The 21240-nt window shown below is 37.4% G+C and overlaps 1 protein-coding gene across 14 annotated transcripts in view; it reads right to left on the reverse strand.

The window, feature by feature from the left end:
- The window catches only part of CELF2 (CUGBP Elav-like family member 2), a 474578-nt gene that overhangs the window by 433210 nt on the left and 20128 nt on the right, over positions 1–21240 (reverse strand). For 4 of the 14 annotated variants that reach the window (XM_066592076.1, XM_066592074.1, XM_066592075.1 and 1 more), the window contains exon 1: positions 7635–7883. The exons of the other annotated variants lie outside the window; for them this stretch is intronic. In XM_066592076.1, coding sequence (XP_066448173.1) covers positions 7635–7708 — 74 coding nt within the window. In that variant the 5' untranslated portion in view covers positions 7709–7883. Of the gene's footprint in view, positions 1–7634; positions 7884–21240 lie in introns of those variants that run through there. 14 annotated transcript variants of the gene reach the window in all.

Raw genomic sequence — 21240 nt, forward strand, 5'->3', positions numbered from 1 at the left:
ATTCATGATTTAAGCAATATTAACCAGACAAGACCTTAAATGAACAGGCACTCATAAGGCTGGGACTTAAAGAGCCACTCATTTGTCCATCCCTACCCCCTCACCTGATTTTCTGTCACACTCTGGGTATCTCTTATGTATAATGCTGTTACTTCCATGTGCAGCTTGCTGTCTGTTGCTTATCAGGCACCATCTAGATCTTGAAATTCATCATTGCTTTCACTCTTTCACTATTTTGTACTATCAATCCTGTGATGCATCAGCACATCACATAAGCAGCTAGAGTCTGTACCATCTCAGCCTGCTGGGAGGTCACTGATATTACAGTCTGTATTCTATATTCAACTAAATAAACTACAGACCATAATTATAAAGTCAGGAGGCTGAACTATCATGTCCTTCATTATATCTGTGATAGGACTGTCTAATCTTCACACTAACTGTAACAGCAGTTTCTGTTTCCCCTCTTAAGTGCTTGTGGGGTAGGGTCCAACACACAGGAATTATGCTAAATGAAAAACTAATTTGAGTACACATAAACTCAAGTAAATCGTGATTTGCGATCACATGACCACTTGAGGAGAAGGACTCCAGAAGTCTTGCATAGAAAGGAATACCCAAAAAAGGCAATACTAGCTGACTTATATATACTGGGAGACTGGTTACATAATGCGTAAAAAAATCTACAGACTGGCTCTTCAAAAATGTTGCAAGGGATAGTTTTACAGAGTCCTTTAAAGAATATTGGTACTGTACATACGATAGTTAAATTCTTTCCGTTGGTATTTCTCAACTTCAGTAGTCAAGTAACCCTAGCAGGTCATACTGCAATGCTGATTTAATTGGAGTCAAAGCATCTGTAAGTGCCACAGGTGTTCTCTCTATAGGAAACCCTTAAAACATGAGCTGTTTTGGGCATTTGAGAACTGAAGTTAAAGAGTCACATATAAAGTTGCATTACAACTTTAACAGCTTTTTTTGATGACTAATTACTTTTCATTGCTCATTAATAATCAACATATATTAGCCATAACATCATTATAGAATAGGGTTGTACAAACATCACAAAATATAAATTAATTAGATTATATATTGCTTTATAAAAATAAGTAGAATATAAAAATATTAATTATTAAAGCAGCTCATATGAGTTATTTGGAATGCAATCTTTTAAAACGAGATCAATTACAATAATTTATGGAGCGCACGTCATAGCAAACCACCTGTTATATATCTATCATACTGTAAATGTAATGCTATGACAACTTGGCATTTGGGCCCCAATACGTGCCAATCATAATCTGCTTGGCATGGTACTAATGAAAAACGTTAAGGCGACACATCCTTAGCAATGACTAAAAGTTAAATCATAAAAGATATGTGAAAATATCCAATAGAAACACAAAGCATAAACCTTAGCTCATATACAAGGATTAGATTTCAAATTACATCAGTTTGAATCATTTTGTTCGATTCCCATTGATTTCAATAGAAGAAAAGTAAATTATGACAGGCCCTGTAATAAAACTAATCACAAGGGAGCTAATAATGACTGATGTAAACTGATGAATAGAATTACTATACGATCTGCCGACAAATTTGTCATAATCATTTTTATATGAAAAAAGGGATAGGACCCAACAAATATGAATAAAAAGAAAAAAAATCATTCAACTAGACTTTCCTAATGATGTGCCATGTCTTTCCTAATCCACATCTTTACTCTATAATATACAGCAATACAATAACTTGCACTTGGCAGCTATGTACTTGATTTGGTCAAGAACCATCATCACTGCTTTATAACATGTTATCTAGAAATAAAAAGAGAACTATCTTTACAAAAAAGAGGAAACTGCAACAGTTTTCTCTGAGTGAAGAATTACATATAGCAAGAAAGACCTCTGATTGTGACTTCCCTTGAACACTACAGTTTCCATTTCTTGACATTTAGATGAAAAACATGAAATGTAACAAGAACATAATGAATTCGCCTAGGTACAAGGATGTCTACTTTATTCAAATGAATCGTAGTGACGGCTGTAGGCCCAAATTTTCTTGCCACCTTGTTTTGCTTGCTTGTGTTTCGCTGACCGAATACCTAATGTGAACCGTTTTAGATTGACTTGAGTAGCCTGAAAGATGTTATGCGTAGACGAAAAAAAAATAAAGGCTCAATCAGATTCAAGAATAGGATCTTTTATGAATTTTTGTCCCAAATCCAAAAAAGCCATTGGCTGATATAGGAGAAGCTCTCTTGGAGCCCAAAGAAGGTTGTTAGTATGCTTACTTCTCAGACCCTAAAGTTTAGCATAATGGCTGTCAAAAAGACAGTTTTGAATGCCTCCTATCATACAGAAATTCCAATTGTCCCAACAACTACAATATTATCAGCAGATTGGACGTAGTGTACAATTAGCTGTACAAATACATTTAAGGACAAGCTTTGTTTCGGCTTTTGTAGTCTATGAATTGCAACCCCATCCTTAATGGAGCCCTAAGCGGCCACCTACTCTGCCTATCCTTCATGCTGGCTCTAGCTATTGTCATTCCAAACCATAGCACATACATTAACAAATATCATTTATAGCTGTGTGCTGAGCATTTGATTATTTCCTCATTACATCTCCCTTACAATAATAAAAATATTGTACTGTGTCTATAGAATAGTACATGAGTACCAAGAACAGCTGGCCATTAAAAACATCCGTTGTTCCCACAATTTGCCAGGCTGTTGTGTAGTAAATCAAAGCTCAGTCGACGATATTTATCTGTGAACCTGCTTATCATAAATATAAGCTTGAAAATCAGTAAGGGGGGATATAATTTGTCGCTTTTTTCGGAAGGGAACAGCTGCATGCAATACCACTGAATTTACTACGCTTGATATGGGAACGTAAAAATGCTTCAATATTCCTGTTCTTGTTTGAGAACTGATGGTGAAAGGCCCTAGAAATAAGCTAATGTTTCACAATGCTTAACGGAATACATATGTAAACACCTGCACAAGCTTAATACAACTCCTTCTAATGCCAAGCAAGCAATTTAAGCAAAATCTAACAAATCATATAACACAGAGCATCAGCTGCATTGTGGTAGACAGTCAACACTGGCTATTTTAAGACTATTGCCAATTCAAAAGTGCTTTATAATATTTCGGTAGATACCATGTGCATATATATGTCAAGAATAACGGTTCATTTTAAATCGTATTAAAATGTATTGCAATACAAATAGATCTAGTAGAGCTGTATTTGCCATTCGGCCCAGCTCGTCATCATGTCACCATCTCATCAGTGGTTTTCAATAAGGCGGCACATAAACCTGTGGAACTCTGTTTACTCATAGAGTATTTGTGTGCGGCAACAATACAACCCTGAAGATCTACTTTAAGTAACAAATTCAATTCTACTATGCCTGAATAAATAAATTCACTTATTCTCACATAAAGGAATTTACACGAAGCGTAATTCTAGTAACATGATCATTGATCATAAATTACGTAAGGCTCGCTCTTTAAGTAGCATGGATACTTTGCTGATAACGCGTTCACCTTCTGTTTGGTTACAATGCTCATCGGAAACAAAGTCAAGTAAAATGAATCTATCAATAACCCAATAAAATCAGGCAACAAGATAATTCATGTTCTATTTAAGCTAGTTAGTATTAGATAATATGAATAGATATTGAGGATATGCATATGTGATATGATGAGCGCTCAGTGGAATATCCGATACTGTGATAGTCTTGTTAGCAAGAATTCGTATTTCTTAGGCTTTATGCCTACTTCTTCTCTGTATTATAAGATATGGCTTTATATGCAACTCATTATACGGTTGTGTGTTATACAATAATGAATGCAACACATACACAATCACATCTCCAAATAATTGGTCTAATTGTTAGTCAACATATCCTAAAAATACTTACTTTTCATATTGTTTACTAATGATACCAAAGAGGTCACATATAAAGGCCAAAGCCGAGCTATCTAATGATCCGTACCACTGTCTACCTAGTACAAATTACATTTGTCCAGATGACAACCATTGTCAACAACGCTCATCCCACTGAAGCCACAATTAATCTCTAAAACCTTTCGCTCATCAACCGATGCACTTATAATATAATAGCATATAAAGATGTATTCTGCTGCCAGTGTATGGATGGAAATTGGTAGAAACAATCACAAGCAGGTAACAAGACTCTGTGAAAAAGCCAAAGAAAATTGAAATCTACCTTTATCTATATTTACTCTTATGATACAGACAAATTCCCAGCTTTAAATGTTGTCAGTACAGTTATGTCTGGATGACAAATGAAGTCTTCCTTGAAGCTATATATCTTCCAAGCCATTCGGATCATCCGCAAGCTGTAATGTTCACATTAACGTCGGGACAACTTCCTTAGAGAAGTTTATTTTAGGTGACCATTGCAGTTTAAAAGCTATGAGTGTGAAGTCTATAGCATTAGTGTGTAATCCAATTATTCCTAAACTAATCATGCTAGAAAAAAGTTCTCAAGGAAGTAGATGCTAGGAGACATTCTAGTGAGGTGAAGCTTTCTAGAGTAAATGGAATAGTTTAAGGTTTTTTTTTTCTCTGTGTATGAATTAGGAGTGTGAATTAATTTAGCTAGTTAACCCCTGAATGTAAATCAGTATTGTTTCAGTAGATAGATAGATATGAGATAGATAGATAGATAGATAGATAGATAGGATATAAATAGATAGATATGAGATAGATAGATATGAGAGAGATAGATAGATAGATAGATATAAGATAGATAGATAGATATTAGATAGATAGATAGATAGATATGAGATAGATAGATAGATAGATAGATAGATAGATAGATAGATAGATATGATAGATAGATAGATAGATAGATAGATAGATAGATAGATAGATAGATAGATAGATATAAGATAGATATAAGATAGATAGATATTAGATAGATAGATAGATAAATAGATATGAGATAGATAGATAGATAGATAGATAGATAGATAGATAGATAGATAGATAGATAGATAGACGGATGGATGCATAGAGGGATGGAGAGATTGATAGGCAAAAATGGAGTTCCAAATTAACTGTTTAGGGCTGCATTACTTTGTTGTCTATTATAATGTAGATGGTTTCCGGCCATCTCATGAAAAACCTCTAATAATTTGTTATATAATCACGAATTCTGCCGAGTGACAATTCCAACCCTGCTACATCGGCATAAGTTATACACAATGTCACACATTTCGCATTCAGTTCTAAGGAAATAACTATACTTCCTCTAGAGCATTACCTAATAACTTTGACAAATGCCATTAAATATTGCGCAATGCTTTTTTTCTCTTGTGGCACATTAAAAGCAAAGTGTCCATCATCCGCCCAACCATATTTGCTTTTTATATAGAAAGCATAATGCCTTGTACACAGCAAATTTAATAAGATAGAGAAGGGACGCTTTTGATAGGTCCCCTTCAAGACCAGTATGAGCGGTAAGAAGTCTATTGACACAATGATTATTAATGAAACTTCAGCAAGCTTTAAATATACTTTAATATCTATTCCTTTTCTTTATTACGGCAAAAAAAACACCAATTTCGTCACAACAGTGCCTAACTGTCACTTGAAGCTCATTAAATCTTAATGCTTGTGCTAACAATAACACACAGTAGTTGCACACAGTACCAAATTGCAAAAAAAACAACCTTGTGATAAACAATATTTGAAGAACTCGGCATAAAAAAAAAGGATATTACTAATAATAATACTCATGCCAACTGACGTACACATTAAAGCACTGCGGCTATAAAGAACATTCTCTGTTACCGAAGACATAACGGTTTGGAGAATGATAACTGTTCTTATAAGCTGTAAGGCATTGACAACACTGAAAGCCTTGTCTAACCAGTTTAGTAAGTCTGGGATGAAGCTTTTTATTCTCTTTACTTTAATGCTAGATTTCTCACTGTCATTTGCTAATGAGATGCAATGATGAAAATTGGGATAATATTATGAAACAACCTAAGAATAACTCAGAGAGTGATTCATATACTTGGTTTGGTACAATTTCCACTGAAGGGCCAACATAGACAAAGATAGCAATACATAGGCTACAATGTTACACAATAAACTTGTATCCAAGTCATAATAAACCCAAACTTCTATTACCACATAACCCAAGGGAAAGTTATATTGTTACTACCAGATGACCCTCATTGAGAACCTTGAACTTCAGATGCTTGTAGTTGTACAGTATTTGTTTCACCAGTGTAAGACCAGATGATGAACACACAATGAAGTGTTACGGTGAAAGACGATAGCCAGCATGACCTCATATTCACCCGCATGTACCTCATGTGGCTAATTATTTATTCATTTAACCTTTTCAATACTGGCTGTCCCATTCAGGCGCCTATACTGCTCACTTTCAGTGCCTTTTCCATACCCATAGGGCAGAACTATATTAGATCAGCAAGTTTTGAACTCCTCACCCTCAGATGTGAACTTTGATTTTTAAACAGGCGCTTTAGTTTACTGTATTACTAAGCAGAGGAATTGTATGAATCAAGTTGGCCAGCACATGAAAGGCTTATGTTCCCCACCCCCTATAGCTCAACAGCTTAAACAATAGACTAGTATTGAATCTCTCCACTCAAAGGCTCCTCTTCTAATGTGCTTAGGAAAGCAGCTTCACCAGTGGGGAAAGTTTGCTGCCAGTAAAATTGATCATAAAACTCTGAATGGTTCTTCTCAAGCTTTGCACAAAGACATAAAGATGAATCATGGCTGGCAGTTATTAGAACATATACTTGCCTTTATTTATAGTTACACTTTAACCCTACAAACTGTATCCTATTTGATTTTTGTTCTGCGTAGAGCTATGGGAACATAACAGCAAACGACAGGATAAAAGTTAACAGATGTGGATCTGCACATGCAGTGTTGGTAAACACTTGAATTTATTTCCCTTGCCATTGAGTAACTAGTTTTCATTCGAATAACTTTCTTAGAATAGCACTTGTCCTTCTGCGGAAAACAATTAAAGAATGAAATGCAAATATTTCCCCCATAAGTATTAATGACACAAGCAGAGGGGCTGCCACATTCCAGCAGAAATCCCTGTTTAGCTTCTCATATCCCATAGCACAGCACTCAGTGTCACTCTGAGTACAGTCACATATCCCATTCAAGTAGAACAGTGGGGAACTAGCACAGATTCTCAGCTTTACATAAATGTGAAATGACTTGAGCAGGGGCTTTAATAGCATGTGTTGTCCTAATCTTTGTCTCCATAGCCAATCACAAGGTGGAAGAAGCATCTCATGTCATTAAACTGCATTAGTGCAATCCACAAGAAGCATCATGTAGCAAGGCAATAAGGAAATGTGTTTGGGGAAGGGGGGGTAGAGAAGAAGCATTATGTGATTAATGCCAAGGAAAACACAATATCCATTGCTGATCGCTGCTGCCTGATCACATCATCACAGTCCGGGGGGATATAACAAGACATTCAAAGTGATTGCAAAGGAGGAATGACTCCCTAAAAAAAAAAAAAGTGTGCAGCCTGGAGGAAGTAGAGGTGCCCCCCTTATGATCATGGCACAGGATAAGAAGTGCATGGGTACTTACATTCTGTCAGAAACTAGCAATCGGCTATCGACCATCATATCAGGCAGGAAATCCAGCTTGAATGAAGAAGTCATGGTGTGGTGCTGCTGCACGCCGCTCTGCTCTGCTAAGAACAATGTTGCTCTGCTTGTCTGCTGGAAGAACAGTGCTGGCCACAAGACAGGCAGGGACAGGTGCAGGAGGCCTCCCCAAGGCAGCAGCAGCCAGAGCCGGCACTTGTCACATTCTCTCCCCCTCTTGTTTTCCTCCAATCCCTTCTGAAATCTACTGCTGAGGCAACTGTCTATAGAGGACCAGGTGCTGAAAGGAGAGGAGGAGCTCCGGTCCTGCTGCAGCTCCTGTTAACCCCTGCACTGCCCACACTCAAGCTCCAGTGCATTAGTCCACAGCTATGGGGTAGATAGAGGAATGAGGCTGGAGCTCTTCCCAGCTCACACTACTCATACTGTATGCAGCCAGCACTTGGGGAGCTGCCATTCCCTTCATGTCTTTTAAAATGCACAGGATTAGGCAATTTAACTAGGTCTTCAGTACTTCTACATTGTGCACTGAGAGAGTAGATGGATGAATAGATAGAGAGATGGATAGAGAGATAGTGCTTTAAAATGCATGTAAGATTGCAAAATCACATTTCATGTCTTCTTATATAATGTTTGTATACTATTCAGCATATGAAATACTTCATATTAGATATACAGGGACTATATATAGAGAGAGAAAATGTAAATATAAACACCTACATATATCTACACATATAATCCATACACATATCTACATTATACAGCGATTTTAAATATATACTTACACACATACATTATAAGTATAGAGGTTTAACACATATATACATATAGGCATAAAAGCACCCCTAACCCTATGTCAAAATGTCCATGTAGCAAAAGGGTGACAATGTTATAAGTTTTTTACCAAGTCACTATATATTCTTGAAGTATCTATCTGTCTCGAAACTTTCATCTATCTCTGATCTATCGTCTATCTCTAATCTATGTATCTATCATCTATCGATCATCTATCTCCAATCTATCGTCTATCTCTAATCTATCATCTATCTATCGTCTATCTCTAATCTATGTATCTATTTATTGTCTATCTCTAATCTATGTACCTATCATTTATCTATCATCTATCTCTAATCCATCATCTATCTATCTATCTATCTATCTATCTCTAATCTATCATCTATCTATCGTCTATCTGTAATCTATCATCTATCTATCGTCTATCTCTAATCTATCTATCTATCTATCTATCTATCTATCTATCGTCTATCTATCTATCTACCTATCTATCGTCTATCTATCTATCTCTAATCTATGTACCTATCATCTATCTATCATCTATCTCTAATCCATCATCTATCTATCTATCTATCTCTAATCTATCATCTATCTATCGTCTATCTCTAATCTATCTATCTATCTATCTATCTATCTATCTATCTATCTATCTATCTATCTATCGTCTATCTATCTATCTCTAATCTATCATCTATCTATCATCTATCTCTAATCTATCTATATGATGTTTTAAAGCAAATGTACATATTAAATATTTTAATATTTTATACGTCTAACAACCTAAAAGCTACAATATACCAACATGCACTGTTCTGTTTAGAGTTGTAGACTTGCATGCTCACATTACGAAGCAAAGCATATAAAGTATACCCCAGTGGCAGGTCTTACATAATGTACATGTACTGTATAGAGATATCTGCCATTATTTCTCTTTTGCTTTATATAAACCACAAGTTGTTGTCTAACGAGTATATATATATATATATATATATATATATATATATATATATATACACACATTATATTGAGTCTTAGCCTATGCAGCAGATAGATGAATGCCTTTGGGTTATCAACCTGCTTTTCTATAAGCTTTGACGGTGTTTCAACACGCTGGAGATGATGACGATCCCATATTTCTTCCAGCATAATGTATATATTCATGTACATATATCCTGCAAGTGCATCACACTCTGTTTTCACTCAGAATTCTGTTATGAAGATTTTCATCCAACATAGCTATATAAAGCCCCATGAAGTCATTTTATGCGTTATAAAGGAGTTGACAAGTGCGCTTGTCTGGGGTTCAGTTTGTCAGGTTAACTATAGGATTTCAAAATATACAACTTTTACCATGTGTGGTAATTTAAGTGGATAAGTTGTTTTATTTTAGATGGTATGGGGTCTTTATTTAATGGCCCTATTACTGTGGTGGTGACCATGCAGCATTTAGTGTAAAAGTTGCTCTAAGCATAGTGTGTGGACTATATACTGCGCAAATACTCCAAGAATGTATAGTTGTAATACTTAACCGTATGTGAGTACGTATGAGAAAAACACAGATAGTATCAAGAAATACAAATAATGCTAAAAGTGTTCATTCTAATTGCATCATTATTATGTATTGTATTAACCCCCCCCCCCCATTATTCTGCACACATCCTCTATACCTACATACAACTGTACAAACTGCACATGCCACTGTATTGCGAACCTTACTATTGAAGAGAGACTAATTAAATATATTGTTTAAAGTACAAAAGCACCTAGTAGGCTTTATTGCATTAACTCATCATTAACTGACAGGTTATACAAGTTTCCTTGGAAGTATTTAATAGGAGTTAATAGGGCACATTGTATAAAAAGGGTTAAAAGAGCACACCAAAATTTACTTCAGAACTATTCACTTCCATTATGCCACCTGATAACAACTCTCCACTGATTGCTAACTACTATAGCTTGCTTATAGGGGCATTTGGGCTAGTGGGATGTATTGATGTTAGGACCCTCTCTTATGAGCCAGAATTGTAGGCTGCTTGGAAGACCTGGCCCATCTATGTATTTATTTGAATGCCTGGTTTACGATATGACTGTTAAAACAGCTGATTATCGGGAGTTGGAGCAATTAAAAGGGTTCTGTCATTAAAATAAAAAAAAAAATACTTACCTATTGCCCCCCTGGCAGTCATTTACTATATCTTCTCCTCGCCGATCCTCTCCTGGCTCCTGCAGTTCCCTAGGTCACCTCACCTCCAGCTATCCAGATCCTCTTCTTCCTGTGATGTTATGTCCATTCTTGGCAATCTCCTTCCTGCGGGTCAGTGTAGGCTATGCCACTAGTGACATAGTGTTCACTGCCTAGCAGGAAATGCCAAATCCTATGCCAGGCTATTGCCAAGACTGCGCATGCGTGCTGTCTCGCGGCAATAGTATATGAACACTCGTAGCGAGATGGCACGCATGTGCAGTCTCGGCAGCAGTCTGACATAGGATTCAGCATTCTCTGCTAGGCAGTGAATGGTACGTCACTAGTGACGTAACCTACACTGACCTGCAGGAAGCAGAATGCTGAGAGTGGACGCTACATAACTGGAAGAAGAGGATCTGGCTGGCTGGAGGTAAAATGACCCGGGGGGACTGCAGGACACAGGAGAAGATTGGTGAGGAGAAGATGTGGTAAGAAGACTGCCTTGGGAGGAATTGGTAAGAATAGAATTTTTTTTTTTCTATTGACATAGCCCGTTTAAATGCTCCAACTCCCAACAATCAGCTGTTATAACTTTCCCTGCCCACCCGTTGCAACAAATGGCAGGATGATTTTGTCAATAAGAGGGCAATATTATTGGCAACATCTGTGGTCAATGGCCACCGTGCGTGTGTGTGGTTTTGGCTGCATGCGGTTTACCTAAAAATTGGTTCTGTTCATGAGATAACGTCTTTATGAAGAACACATGCATTACAGAGCTTTTGCAATGACCCTACAGCCACTTTCTCTTCTTTACTTACAGCACATTTTATCTAGCCATGAGAGCAGTGATTCCCAACCTATTTACCGTTCCTACCTATCCCTTCTGCAAAAATGTCAACTCTTGCTATCTTTTAGGCAACCTCCTATCAGGTATGAAGGAACCCCAGAATGCCTTGTAAATCTAGTTGCAAAACATTACATTAGATAGTTCTCATCAACGTCTCATAACAGTGTAATGCCTATTGACATTGTGGGCTGACTTCATTGTCTGTTCTTGGTGGAAAAAACAACAGTAGATCTCATTTTTTCCTTAGTGTGTGGCAGTAGCTCGCTAATCACCATGAACTAAAAGCCATGCAGATCTTCATTATCGATCAAGTATATGGGACCTACGGCTAGCTACAGCGTCACGGTCACACTGAAATCTGGCTTTTTGATAACCTAAGCCTTGGTGCTGTATTTATTCATGTACGCACACACAATTCCTAATCTAAAGAACCAGAAATGCTCAATCAGTATCTTGAATGTGTTCATGGCTTTTATTCTACCTTTTATCTTATTTTATAGTTTCATCCATCCTAGTAATACTACTTGTATCAAAGATCAACATTGTCTTTTCCCTTCCACAATAAATGATTCTCAATATTTATGACAGAGCATCTGTACCAACTGACAATGGTTTCCCTGCTCCTTTGCAAATATATTATCCACGTTTCACATGATACAACACTGCAATGAATCTTACATGTGTCTGGGAATTCCCCAATAACTTCTGAATCTATTTTACCATTGAAGTTAAATGATAAATATATTTGGGATGAGTCTCAAGATATGGCTTGTTGAAATGCCTGAAACTACCTCTAATTCAATAGACATAATGCATACTGACAATTCCAGACAGATCATCTTGATGATCATTATATTAATAATGGTGATAGAGGTCAAATCACTTACTTAAAGGGGTTATTTAGGACTTTAAAAAAAATTACATGCTTAGAATTATGAAAAAGAAAGAAAAAACTTACCTACTCCAGCAGCTCACTGTCCAGCACTGGAGCCCTGCTGACCACCCCATGGAACCTGGAAGAAGCTGGCAAGCAGTCACATGCTGTTCATTGTCACATGCACAATGAACGACCCGTGACGCCAGCCCACTTCTTCTGGGTTCCAAGCAGTGGGCATCAAGGTTCTAGTGCTGGGTGGGAAGCTGCTGGAGTACGTGAGCACGTCATTTTTGTTTCTTTTACACAATTTTAAGCCTGTCTAATTATTATTTTAAGTTCTGGAAAACCCCTTTAATGTTACAACCATTCAGTTATTTACCTAAACTAGCAGATATATCAACGTAGAATACTAAACCTTGGCTATCTCTAGTTTAATACTGTATATAGTACAAATCCCATTCTCTGTAATTTGTTTGTGATAATAGTGTAGGGGCTCACAAGACAATAAGGACCACTTTGAGATGAGAATGGAGAACGCGATCCATTGACATGGCTAGAGTTTGACTTGGGAGTATAATATACCCCTAGTTTACATTATAAAAACTACTCTAATTCAACTTCATGTTCCTGATGACCTGCATTAAAGCACTGGACCTGTGTCCTTCTGATCTAATTTAGACATTTAATGTATTGCTGACTTCGAAGAGCATTGTTATCACATACTATAGATACAAAAATAGATTAAGAGATGGATAGATAGATGGATAGATGGATGGATGGATAGATAGATAGATAGATAGATAGATAGATAGATAGATAGATAGATAGATAGATTAAAATATCTAACGTATTACAATGGCCTTTTAAAAAATAATCATACGTTCAATGAACATCTGGCATGGCTAAATCAGAAATATACACTACATGTGCATGAATGGTCGAATGATGTTAATAACACTGTCAGATAATATTTATTACATTTGAGGCACCGCTAGTATACAAATTTTGCTAAAGGCATTTAATATATGTTAGAAAAATTCTACTCCCATTAGTCTTTCCATAACATACCTGTAGATGATACAATGAAAAACATTTCCCTGCAGGGTTATTATCTAGACACTGCATGTCTAAACACAGTTCTCCCCCAAGCATCTCATATTGGGTCCATAAAAAGTGCTTGCAGTTTACACACCGGTTGCAGAAGACATTGGGAAGATTTTAGGTCAGTGTACTAAATAATTAAAGGTTCTCTGTTGATACAATGTTTCAGGTTTTATTATGGTTTGTCTAATTATATTTAAAACAAAAACATTGATAATACTAGGCATCTAAGGCCCAATGTCCGCGGGCGGATGTGATTTGCGGAATCCATGCCAGTGACCCATGCGGAAGATCCGCAAATCAAGTCGCACATTGGCATCCGCAAGTGAATTAAAGCATGCGGATTTGATTTGAGGACCTTTTGATCTGGAAAAACAAATCACAGCATGCTCCATTTTGCTGCGGATCCCGCACAGACGGCATACTTTGAAGTCAATGGAAGCCGTCCGATACACGGCCTGCCCCCAGCTGACACTGCGGACAAGCCGTGGATACAGCGGAAAAGCAGGAGTTAACAAAAGAAGTACTGCGCTTCTGCAGTGAAAAAGAAAGAAGATTCAGACAAGACGCAGGGGACCCACACCAGATGCGGACAGGTAATTGTGTGTCCTCGGCTGTGGGCAGGGTGGGATTGCACTGCAGGCTCCTGCATGCAGAATCTGACCCACCCGTGGACATAAGGCCTTAGGCTAGATTTACATGGAGGGGAATTGCCATGTAATTTCCTGAGACTAAGTAGCAAAGTGGAAGAGATTTGCAAAAATCTCGTCCACACGTGGCGGACAAGCCACGCGGAAACTAACATGCGGTGCGGAATATAAATCCACAACATGTCAATTGTATTGGTGTTTCCACTGCGGGATTTCTTCTTTCTATGGGGAAAGATTTCCATAGCGGAATACAGGTGGACAAGCCACCTTTCCACTGCAGAAATCTTGCAGAATTTCCTTTTGGTTCTGCTGTCGAAATTCTGCAAGATTTTCGCAGGATTTTCCCCCTCAGTGTACCCAGCCTAACAGTTCACAGTTTTAAACAAACACATATTCACAAACCACAAATTAGTTCTGTATAGCTAAGGTCTAACTCCTTGTAAACCACTATCCATAACTAGGTTGTGTCAAGAATGCAGATATAACTACTCTAGCATGATTTTTATACTTATTTTAACACGGATTTGATATAGTCTATATTATAATGGTATAAAAGGTATGTATAAGGGCTCAGTCACACAGGGGCCGATCTGCCCATTTTTCTGCACGAGAAGACGGCCGCACCGCGTGCGGACGACTCTCTAAATCACCGGCTCCATTGCCAGCCGGTGCAGATAGTCGTCCGCACCTGCAGTGCAGTGGTCAGAATCGTACAGAAACACGGGCGGATCGGCGCCCGTGTGACTGAGCCCTAAATGTACAAGATTCGTCCAGTCGTTTGGTTTTAAGCATGCTTAAAATCCTGAGCGACGATCGTTCAGTGTAAAGAGCAGCTATTCAGTACTGCACGGCCGCTGCTTACAGTGAATGGAGAGCAGCAGTGGTAGAGTGGGGAGAGAACTCTCCTGCAGCCGCCCCGCCTCCCTGCTGGCCGCGCTGTGAGCGATCCAGCGATACTCGCTCCTGTGAAACAGCATGGGAGCGAGTATACACGGGGACGAGTGTCAGGCATATGGCCTATTCTACAGATAGATCCTCCATAGTTTATAACTGGACTAACGCCTTTAACAAGACTAAACTATTCATGGAGGTATTTGATAAAGATTCCTGAATGTGGGAGGATAACTCCATATGCAGGGATCTATGTAGTTTCTTTAGTACAGACCAAATGAGGGAGCTAATTACACCTGTGAGGGACACCGATGAGACAGCCACTCACACAGCCTCTTAATATAGAGGGGGGTGGCTGCTTGGTGTATACTCCCACACAGAGTAGATACAAAGTGCCAGACCATTCTGATACATGTAGTGCACCATGCAGACCAGCAACCTATTAATGGCGCCATAATAGTTCGGCAGGTTGCCCTGCACCTCAAAAAGTGAACCACATTGGTACTGCCACCCTGGACTTCCCCAGCGTTTTAAAGCCGCACTGCATGTGAATAATAGATAATAAATGCAAGGTATTAGTTAAATAGTTGACATATTAATTAGGGCTTATTTTATCCCTATACGACCAGGGACCTAGTATTGATTCTAAAACTGGTCACCATGTATAACTACTAAATATACTGAATTTCCCAAAGGATAAGCATTAACCCCTTAGTGGCCGCCGATACGCCTTTTGACAGCCTGTATTGGTGGGCTATGTATGAAGAGAGAACGCGTGGTGATGTTCCTCCTGCTTTTACAGCTGACACCTGGCGGCAACAGCTCCGATAAGCTGCACGGCTTATTGGGGCTGTTAACCCTTTAAATGGCGCTGACAGCGGCATTTAAATCCCCACCAGTATAGCCCTCCTGCAATGAGATTACAGAGAGCCATGCGGCAGAATGCCTATCAGGCCATGCCCGATCGCAGTAAAATGTAATGCTATGACATTACATAATACTGCAGGAGCAATCAAAGCATTGCAAAATCTTGTCCCCTATGGGGACTAAAAAAATAAATGAAAATAAGATTAATAAAGTTTTACTAATTATTAGAAGAAAAAAAATACATATTGCGTGTCGCTGCGTCCGTAAAAGTCCAATCTATCAAAGTAATGCATTATTTAACCCACACAATAAACGTTTGAAGAACGTGAAAATCCACTTTTGTCTCCAAGAAAAAATGCAATAAAACGGGATCAAAAAGTGGTATGCACTCTAGAATGGTACTCACAGAAACTACAGGATGTCCTGCAAAAAACGAGTCCCTGCACAACTATGCCGACAGAAAAATAAAAAAGTTATTGCGCACATAATATGGTGCAGAAAGTAATTTGAAAAAATTAAATATCTTTGAAAAAAAATACAAGTAGTGCAGCAAAAAAAGACATACGTTTGATATCGTAGTAATCATAACGACACATAGAATCAAATTATCATTTAATTTTTGTTGCAGTTTATGCGTAGAAACAAGATGCACCAAAAGATGGTGGAATTTTTTTTTTTCCCATTTCTCTCCACTTAGAATTTTTCTTAAGTTTTTCAGTACATTATATGGTACATTAAATAGAACCATTGAAAAATACAACTCATCATGCAGAAAACAAGCCCTCATGCAGTGACGTCAATGGATAAATAAAGGAGTCACGATTTTTTAAAAGAGGGGAGGAAAAAAGGTATATGGGAAAATGAAACAAAAAGCTTGATCACTAAGGGGTTAAATTATGTCATTGTAATGAATATAAACACCAGAAATAGGTGCTGTTTATTTGGCAGGGCCACACCCATGCTGTCAGGACTACTAAATGGCTTTATTTCATCTACTAGCTTTTGATTAAAAGCAAAGGGAGAAAATTTATTAAAACCAGATTTTTAAATGCCAACCTTAATATAATCCCCACTGGCACATAAACTGCTCAAAATAAATGAAGAGGTGCATTCCTTCTGTGCGTCTACACAGAAATCTATGCCAGCCCCGAGCTGGAGTAGATTTCTAGTATAATTTGTCAGAAAAAGTGTGGTAGGCTGACATAGGTGGCAAAAAATTGCTATATTTTTACGTAAAGATTTCCAACTTTTGTAAACCATTTTGTAGCTTGGTAATTCTCTCCCATAATGTTTTACTGCATGACCTATACATGATTAATCAGTAAAGGCCTATTTACATGGAGCGATGATCGCTCAAGCGACGGTTTGACTGACAGCTTTGAGCGATCATTTTGCATAAACTGTTAAGTAGCTACTCAGCTACTTAGTAGCGTATCAGCTTGCAAATGAAGCCTTTAGCTGAATGCAGTTAATAGTCGGTGGGCTCTTATCTCCATTCAGCTCCTTTGTTCTCCAACGGGAAACAATGCTATCAGCACTTCCCGTGGAGAACTCCTGATAAGAGTGAAGGGCGATTTTTAGGTTGGACGGAATTTAACGGTCGGCTAGCAGTGCACGATGGCCGCGCGTTTAGCTGCAACGATGATTGCTCAAACTATCGCTTTTTAGCGATTTTTGAGCAATCATTACTCCGTGTAAATGGGCCTTAAAGCACTTAAATATAACATTTACATTGGATTCCAAAGACCACCATTTTTTCCCACTGTGATTTTTTCCTTGGTGATTATTTTATTATTATGATAGCTAACTACATGATGAATCAATATCCTTTGTTGGTGAAGTTAAATGTGTAATTTATATAAAATCTATATTAAAAGACATTTTACAAGACATATACAGCATGTGTGTTATACATTTGTGATAACAACTGGGTTACTCTTCATTTTACTACTAGTTTTTCATACAAGTAGTATTTACTTCATCCATGGGCTTTACTGAAATTGTAATACTTCAGTAAAGAAACAATAGCCCAATGCCTACTATAGCAACAAGCTAATACATTTAATAATGGCAGTTACATCTGTAATATATAGTGTGTTCAGCCAATAGCCAATATTTACCAAAAGCTTTTTCTAGGGAATATTTATGAGAACGGCTGAATATAAGTTCATGGATACTTGAAGGAATTCATCCAGTATACAATTTATTATATGGTATTCTTATTAACCTTAAGTACATTATATTTTATAATGGATATTAAATACAGTTCTGCAGGAAATACAACAGGAGTAATGTGAAATTCTTGGGCCCAGGTCAAAAATCATACAACCAAATTGTCAGAAATTGGCTTTGTAGTCTAATGGGTCATCTCTAAACTAGATCTTAATGCAGCCTTGGTGTTTTCTTCCATATAATACATAAGGACTGTGGATCAAGTATGAGTTGAGCTTGCACCGCTATATTGATACTCCAGTGCTACTTCACTCTTCTTTACATCTCTAAGCTAGACCAATTTTGTTCCGCAATGGATTCTCAATTTCCTAGTATCCTATATTGACCTTTGAGAGTACTACCCATCTATGTAGACAATTGCACAATTATACCATGTTTCCCCAAAAATAAGACAGTGTCTTATATTAATTTTTTATCAAAAAGGTTTAACTTTTTTACATGTATAGCTGCCTGGACACTATTTAAATTGACTTTTTTAATTAACTGTTAGCAGGGCTTAATTTTGGAGTAGGGCTTATATTTCAAGCATCCTCAAAAAGCCTGAAAAATCATTTTGCATCCTCAAAAATTCTTATTTTCAGGGTATGTCTTATTTTCAGGGAAACAGGGTAGTACATCATAAAGCCTTCATGTAATTCTACAATTATAACATTGCTGGCCTCAGTTTTTTAGGACAGCCCGTGGATCCTACCCTGCCAGTAGCCCAAGTGCCATGACAGCTTCCGCACCTTGTGTTTCTATACCATTGGTCAATGTGTCTTAACGGTCAAGGTCTTTCAAAATGAAAAATATCTGTGTGTTAGAAAGTATACGCCAGCAGAGTAATAATGAGTATGAATTTAATACCACATTCTTACGTTTTCTTTATTGTCATGGTTGCCTTATTAGAGATTAATTAATGTTTACTATTCTGTTAAGTAGCAAGGTGAAATTAGCTAAATAGCTGGATAGAACGGCACCTCCAGCAATGAAGAAAGAAACAGTCTTGCCAATAAGTACACCTGAAATGATTACCATTCTGAAATAGATATGGACATTTAAAATACTACATTAAAACATGAGTTTCTTTGAAAAATGTATTTTATTTTTAATTACATGTGAATTAGCTGGAAGAAGCTGCAGGGAAGCCCAGGCTCTTACTGACTTAAGCCTTCTCAGCAGTTTGTTAAATTCTAGCCTGAAATCCCTTGAGGGAATGGTGGATTCAAAGCAGCTTTTAATCATACCACAGGGAGGGTGAAGTAGTATGTAAGTAGGTCATATAGAAAGCACTGCAAGTGCATAGGTTACTGTTTTATTTAACAACTAGTGTGTCACATTTTCAATTCACCTTTGCTATTAACATTTGAAGAAGCTGGTATGACTAGGGTCAAATACAATGGGATATGATTTATGGAATGGAAATGCTCTATTTAAAAGGTACATTTGATTCACTTTTCTAACAAAGAATTGAATACCCTTTAAATCTGGCAAAACGATTCTCTATTACAATACACAGTGGGCACCTATATATATGCAAATACATAGCAATAGATACAAATATAACTACACAACGTGTATACATAGATTCTTCACATTTATATACATACACACCGTGCACTATATGCAATTTATATGTTTTTGTATCCTCACACTGACTTATTTCCTCTGATTCCCAGACTATTGAAATATATGTCAGGTTCAGATATACAGCACCAGTCAATTTCAAAAGGTCTCTGATCAAATGTGGTTATTAACTTAAAGAGAAAAAAAGCTATATTTTGTTCTTCTCACCATCTCAGACTCTGGAAACTGTAATACAAGAGGATTTAAAAAAAGAAAAACTCCTTGACTTTCCAATACAAGAGAAATATATTCTTTAGAAATAATATTCTGAAGAGTGGATCTAGACATGAATAGGCCCTTTTACATTTAACAATGTATAAGGAATCAGAATTTCTGCAAAGCTACGGTTCTCTGTTCCAGTGAATGTTTGTTTCAATCTGTGTAGTAATTCAGAAGCATATCTTAATGCTGGGCGATGAATTTTAATAGAGCTAATAACCCAGACCAGAAATAAACATGTTCTTGTGAATTCCTACATTCTAATATTCACAGTGAATTCCATTTATTTTTCATTCTTCTTAATAGAAGGAAACTAGGGTTTTCCTTGAATGATATGTTCTCTTTCCACATAGATGCCATTCTGATTATCAATCATCTATTAATTATTTAACTGGAAAGCAAGTGGAGTCACTTCAGAGAAGTGTGTCAGAACAAGCTTATTTCAGAGGAAGCCTGTAAGGCAGTGCATCAAGAGTTCACATTACTGCTTGGATTTTCCCCTCAAACACCAATCAGTATTAGGAAAACTATATGTTGCCTTTGGCGCTGCTGTGGGTTTCAAAGAAGACTGAATTTCCTAGTTTGAAGAGGATAATATATATGTTCTATAGTATGAAAAAACGAACACAAAGCAGACACAACCTTCCTGACCTATGTGTGGCTACTAACCTTGTCATGATGCTTCTACTACCCATAATGAAATAAGTGCAATGGCCTAGTGACATTGAACAATATCCATCTATCTATCTAATAAAACACAGCCAGCTCATTCTGCTTGACACTCGACGTGTTCACATACACAGCAATGGCACTATATAAATAGAAAATACTTTATTTGCAATGGTGAAAAACAAAAAATGGCAAAAAAATAAATAAACTCTTAACCCTTTCCAATCCTGATGTCTTAAGACATTCTGATTTAAGGCTGTACAGCTCCGATGTTGGAAGACGCCCGTTGGGGTTCTCTTATTGTATATGGCCAGCCTCTCTGCTGTTGGAGCCTATCCAACGTGTCACCTCATGCAGTACTGGCTTTAGCCAGCATATAGCGCCATTGTATAACAGCAGAAAAAGAGTAAGCCCCCTAGGAAAACCAGGATACAAATTGGATTGGAAAGAGTTAAATGCAGTAGATGAGCGAATGAGGTCTGGACTTGATGTTGCCATCATGCAACACAGGGAAAGAAGGTAACTTGCTATGGGGTGCATCTTTAGTGAAACTTTTGTTGCCACCATACTTGCGTAACCTAAACCCCCAAAAATATTTGGGGCTGAAATAGACAAAAGAGTGAAAGAAGAGCAGCCCAGAAATGTTTA

This window comes from Eleutherodactylus coqui, chromosome 2 (assembly GCF_035609145.1).
Source record: "Eleutherodactylus coqui strain aEleCoq1 chromosome 2, aEleCoq1.hap1, whole genome shotgun sequence".
NCBI classification, from domain to species: domain Eukaryota; kingdom Metazoa; phylum Chordata; class Amphibia; order Anura; family Eleutherodactylidae; genus Eleutherodactylus; species Eleutherodactylus coqui.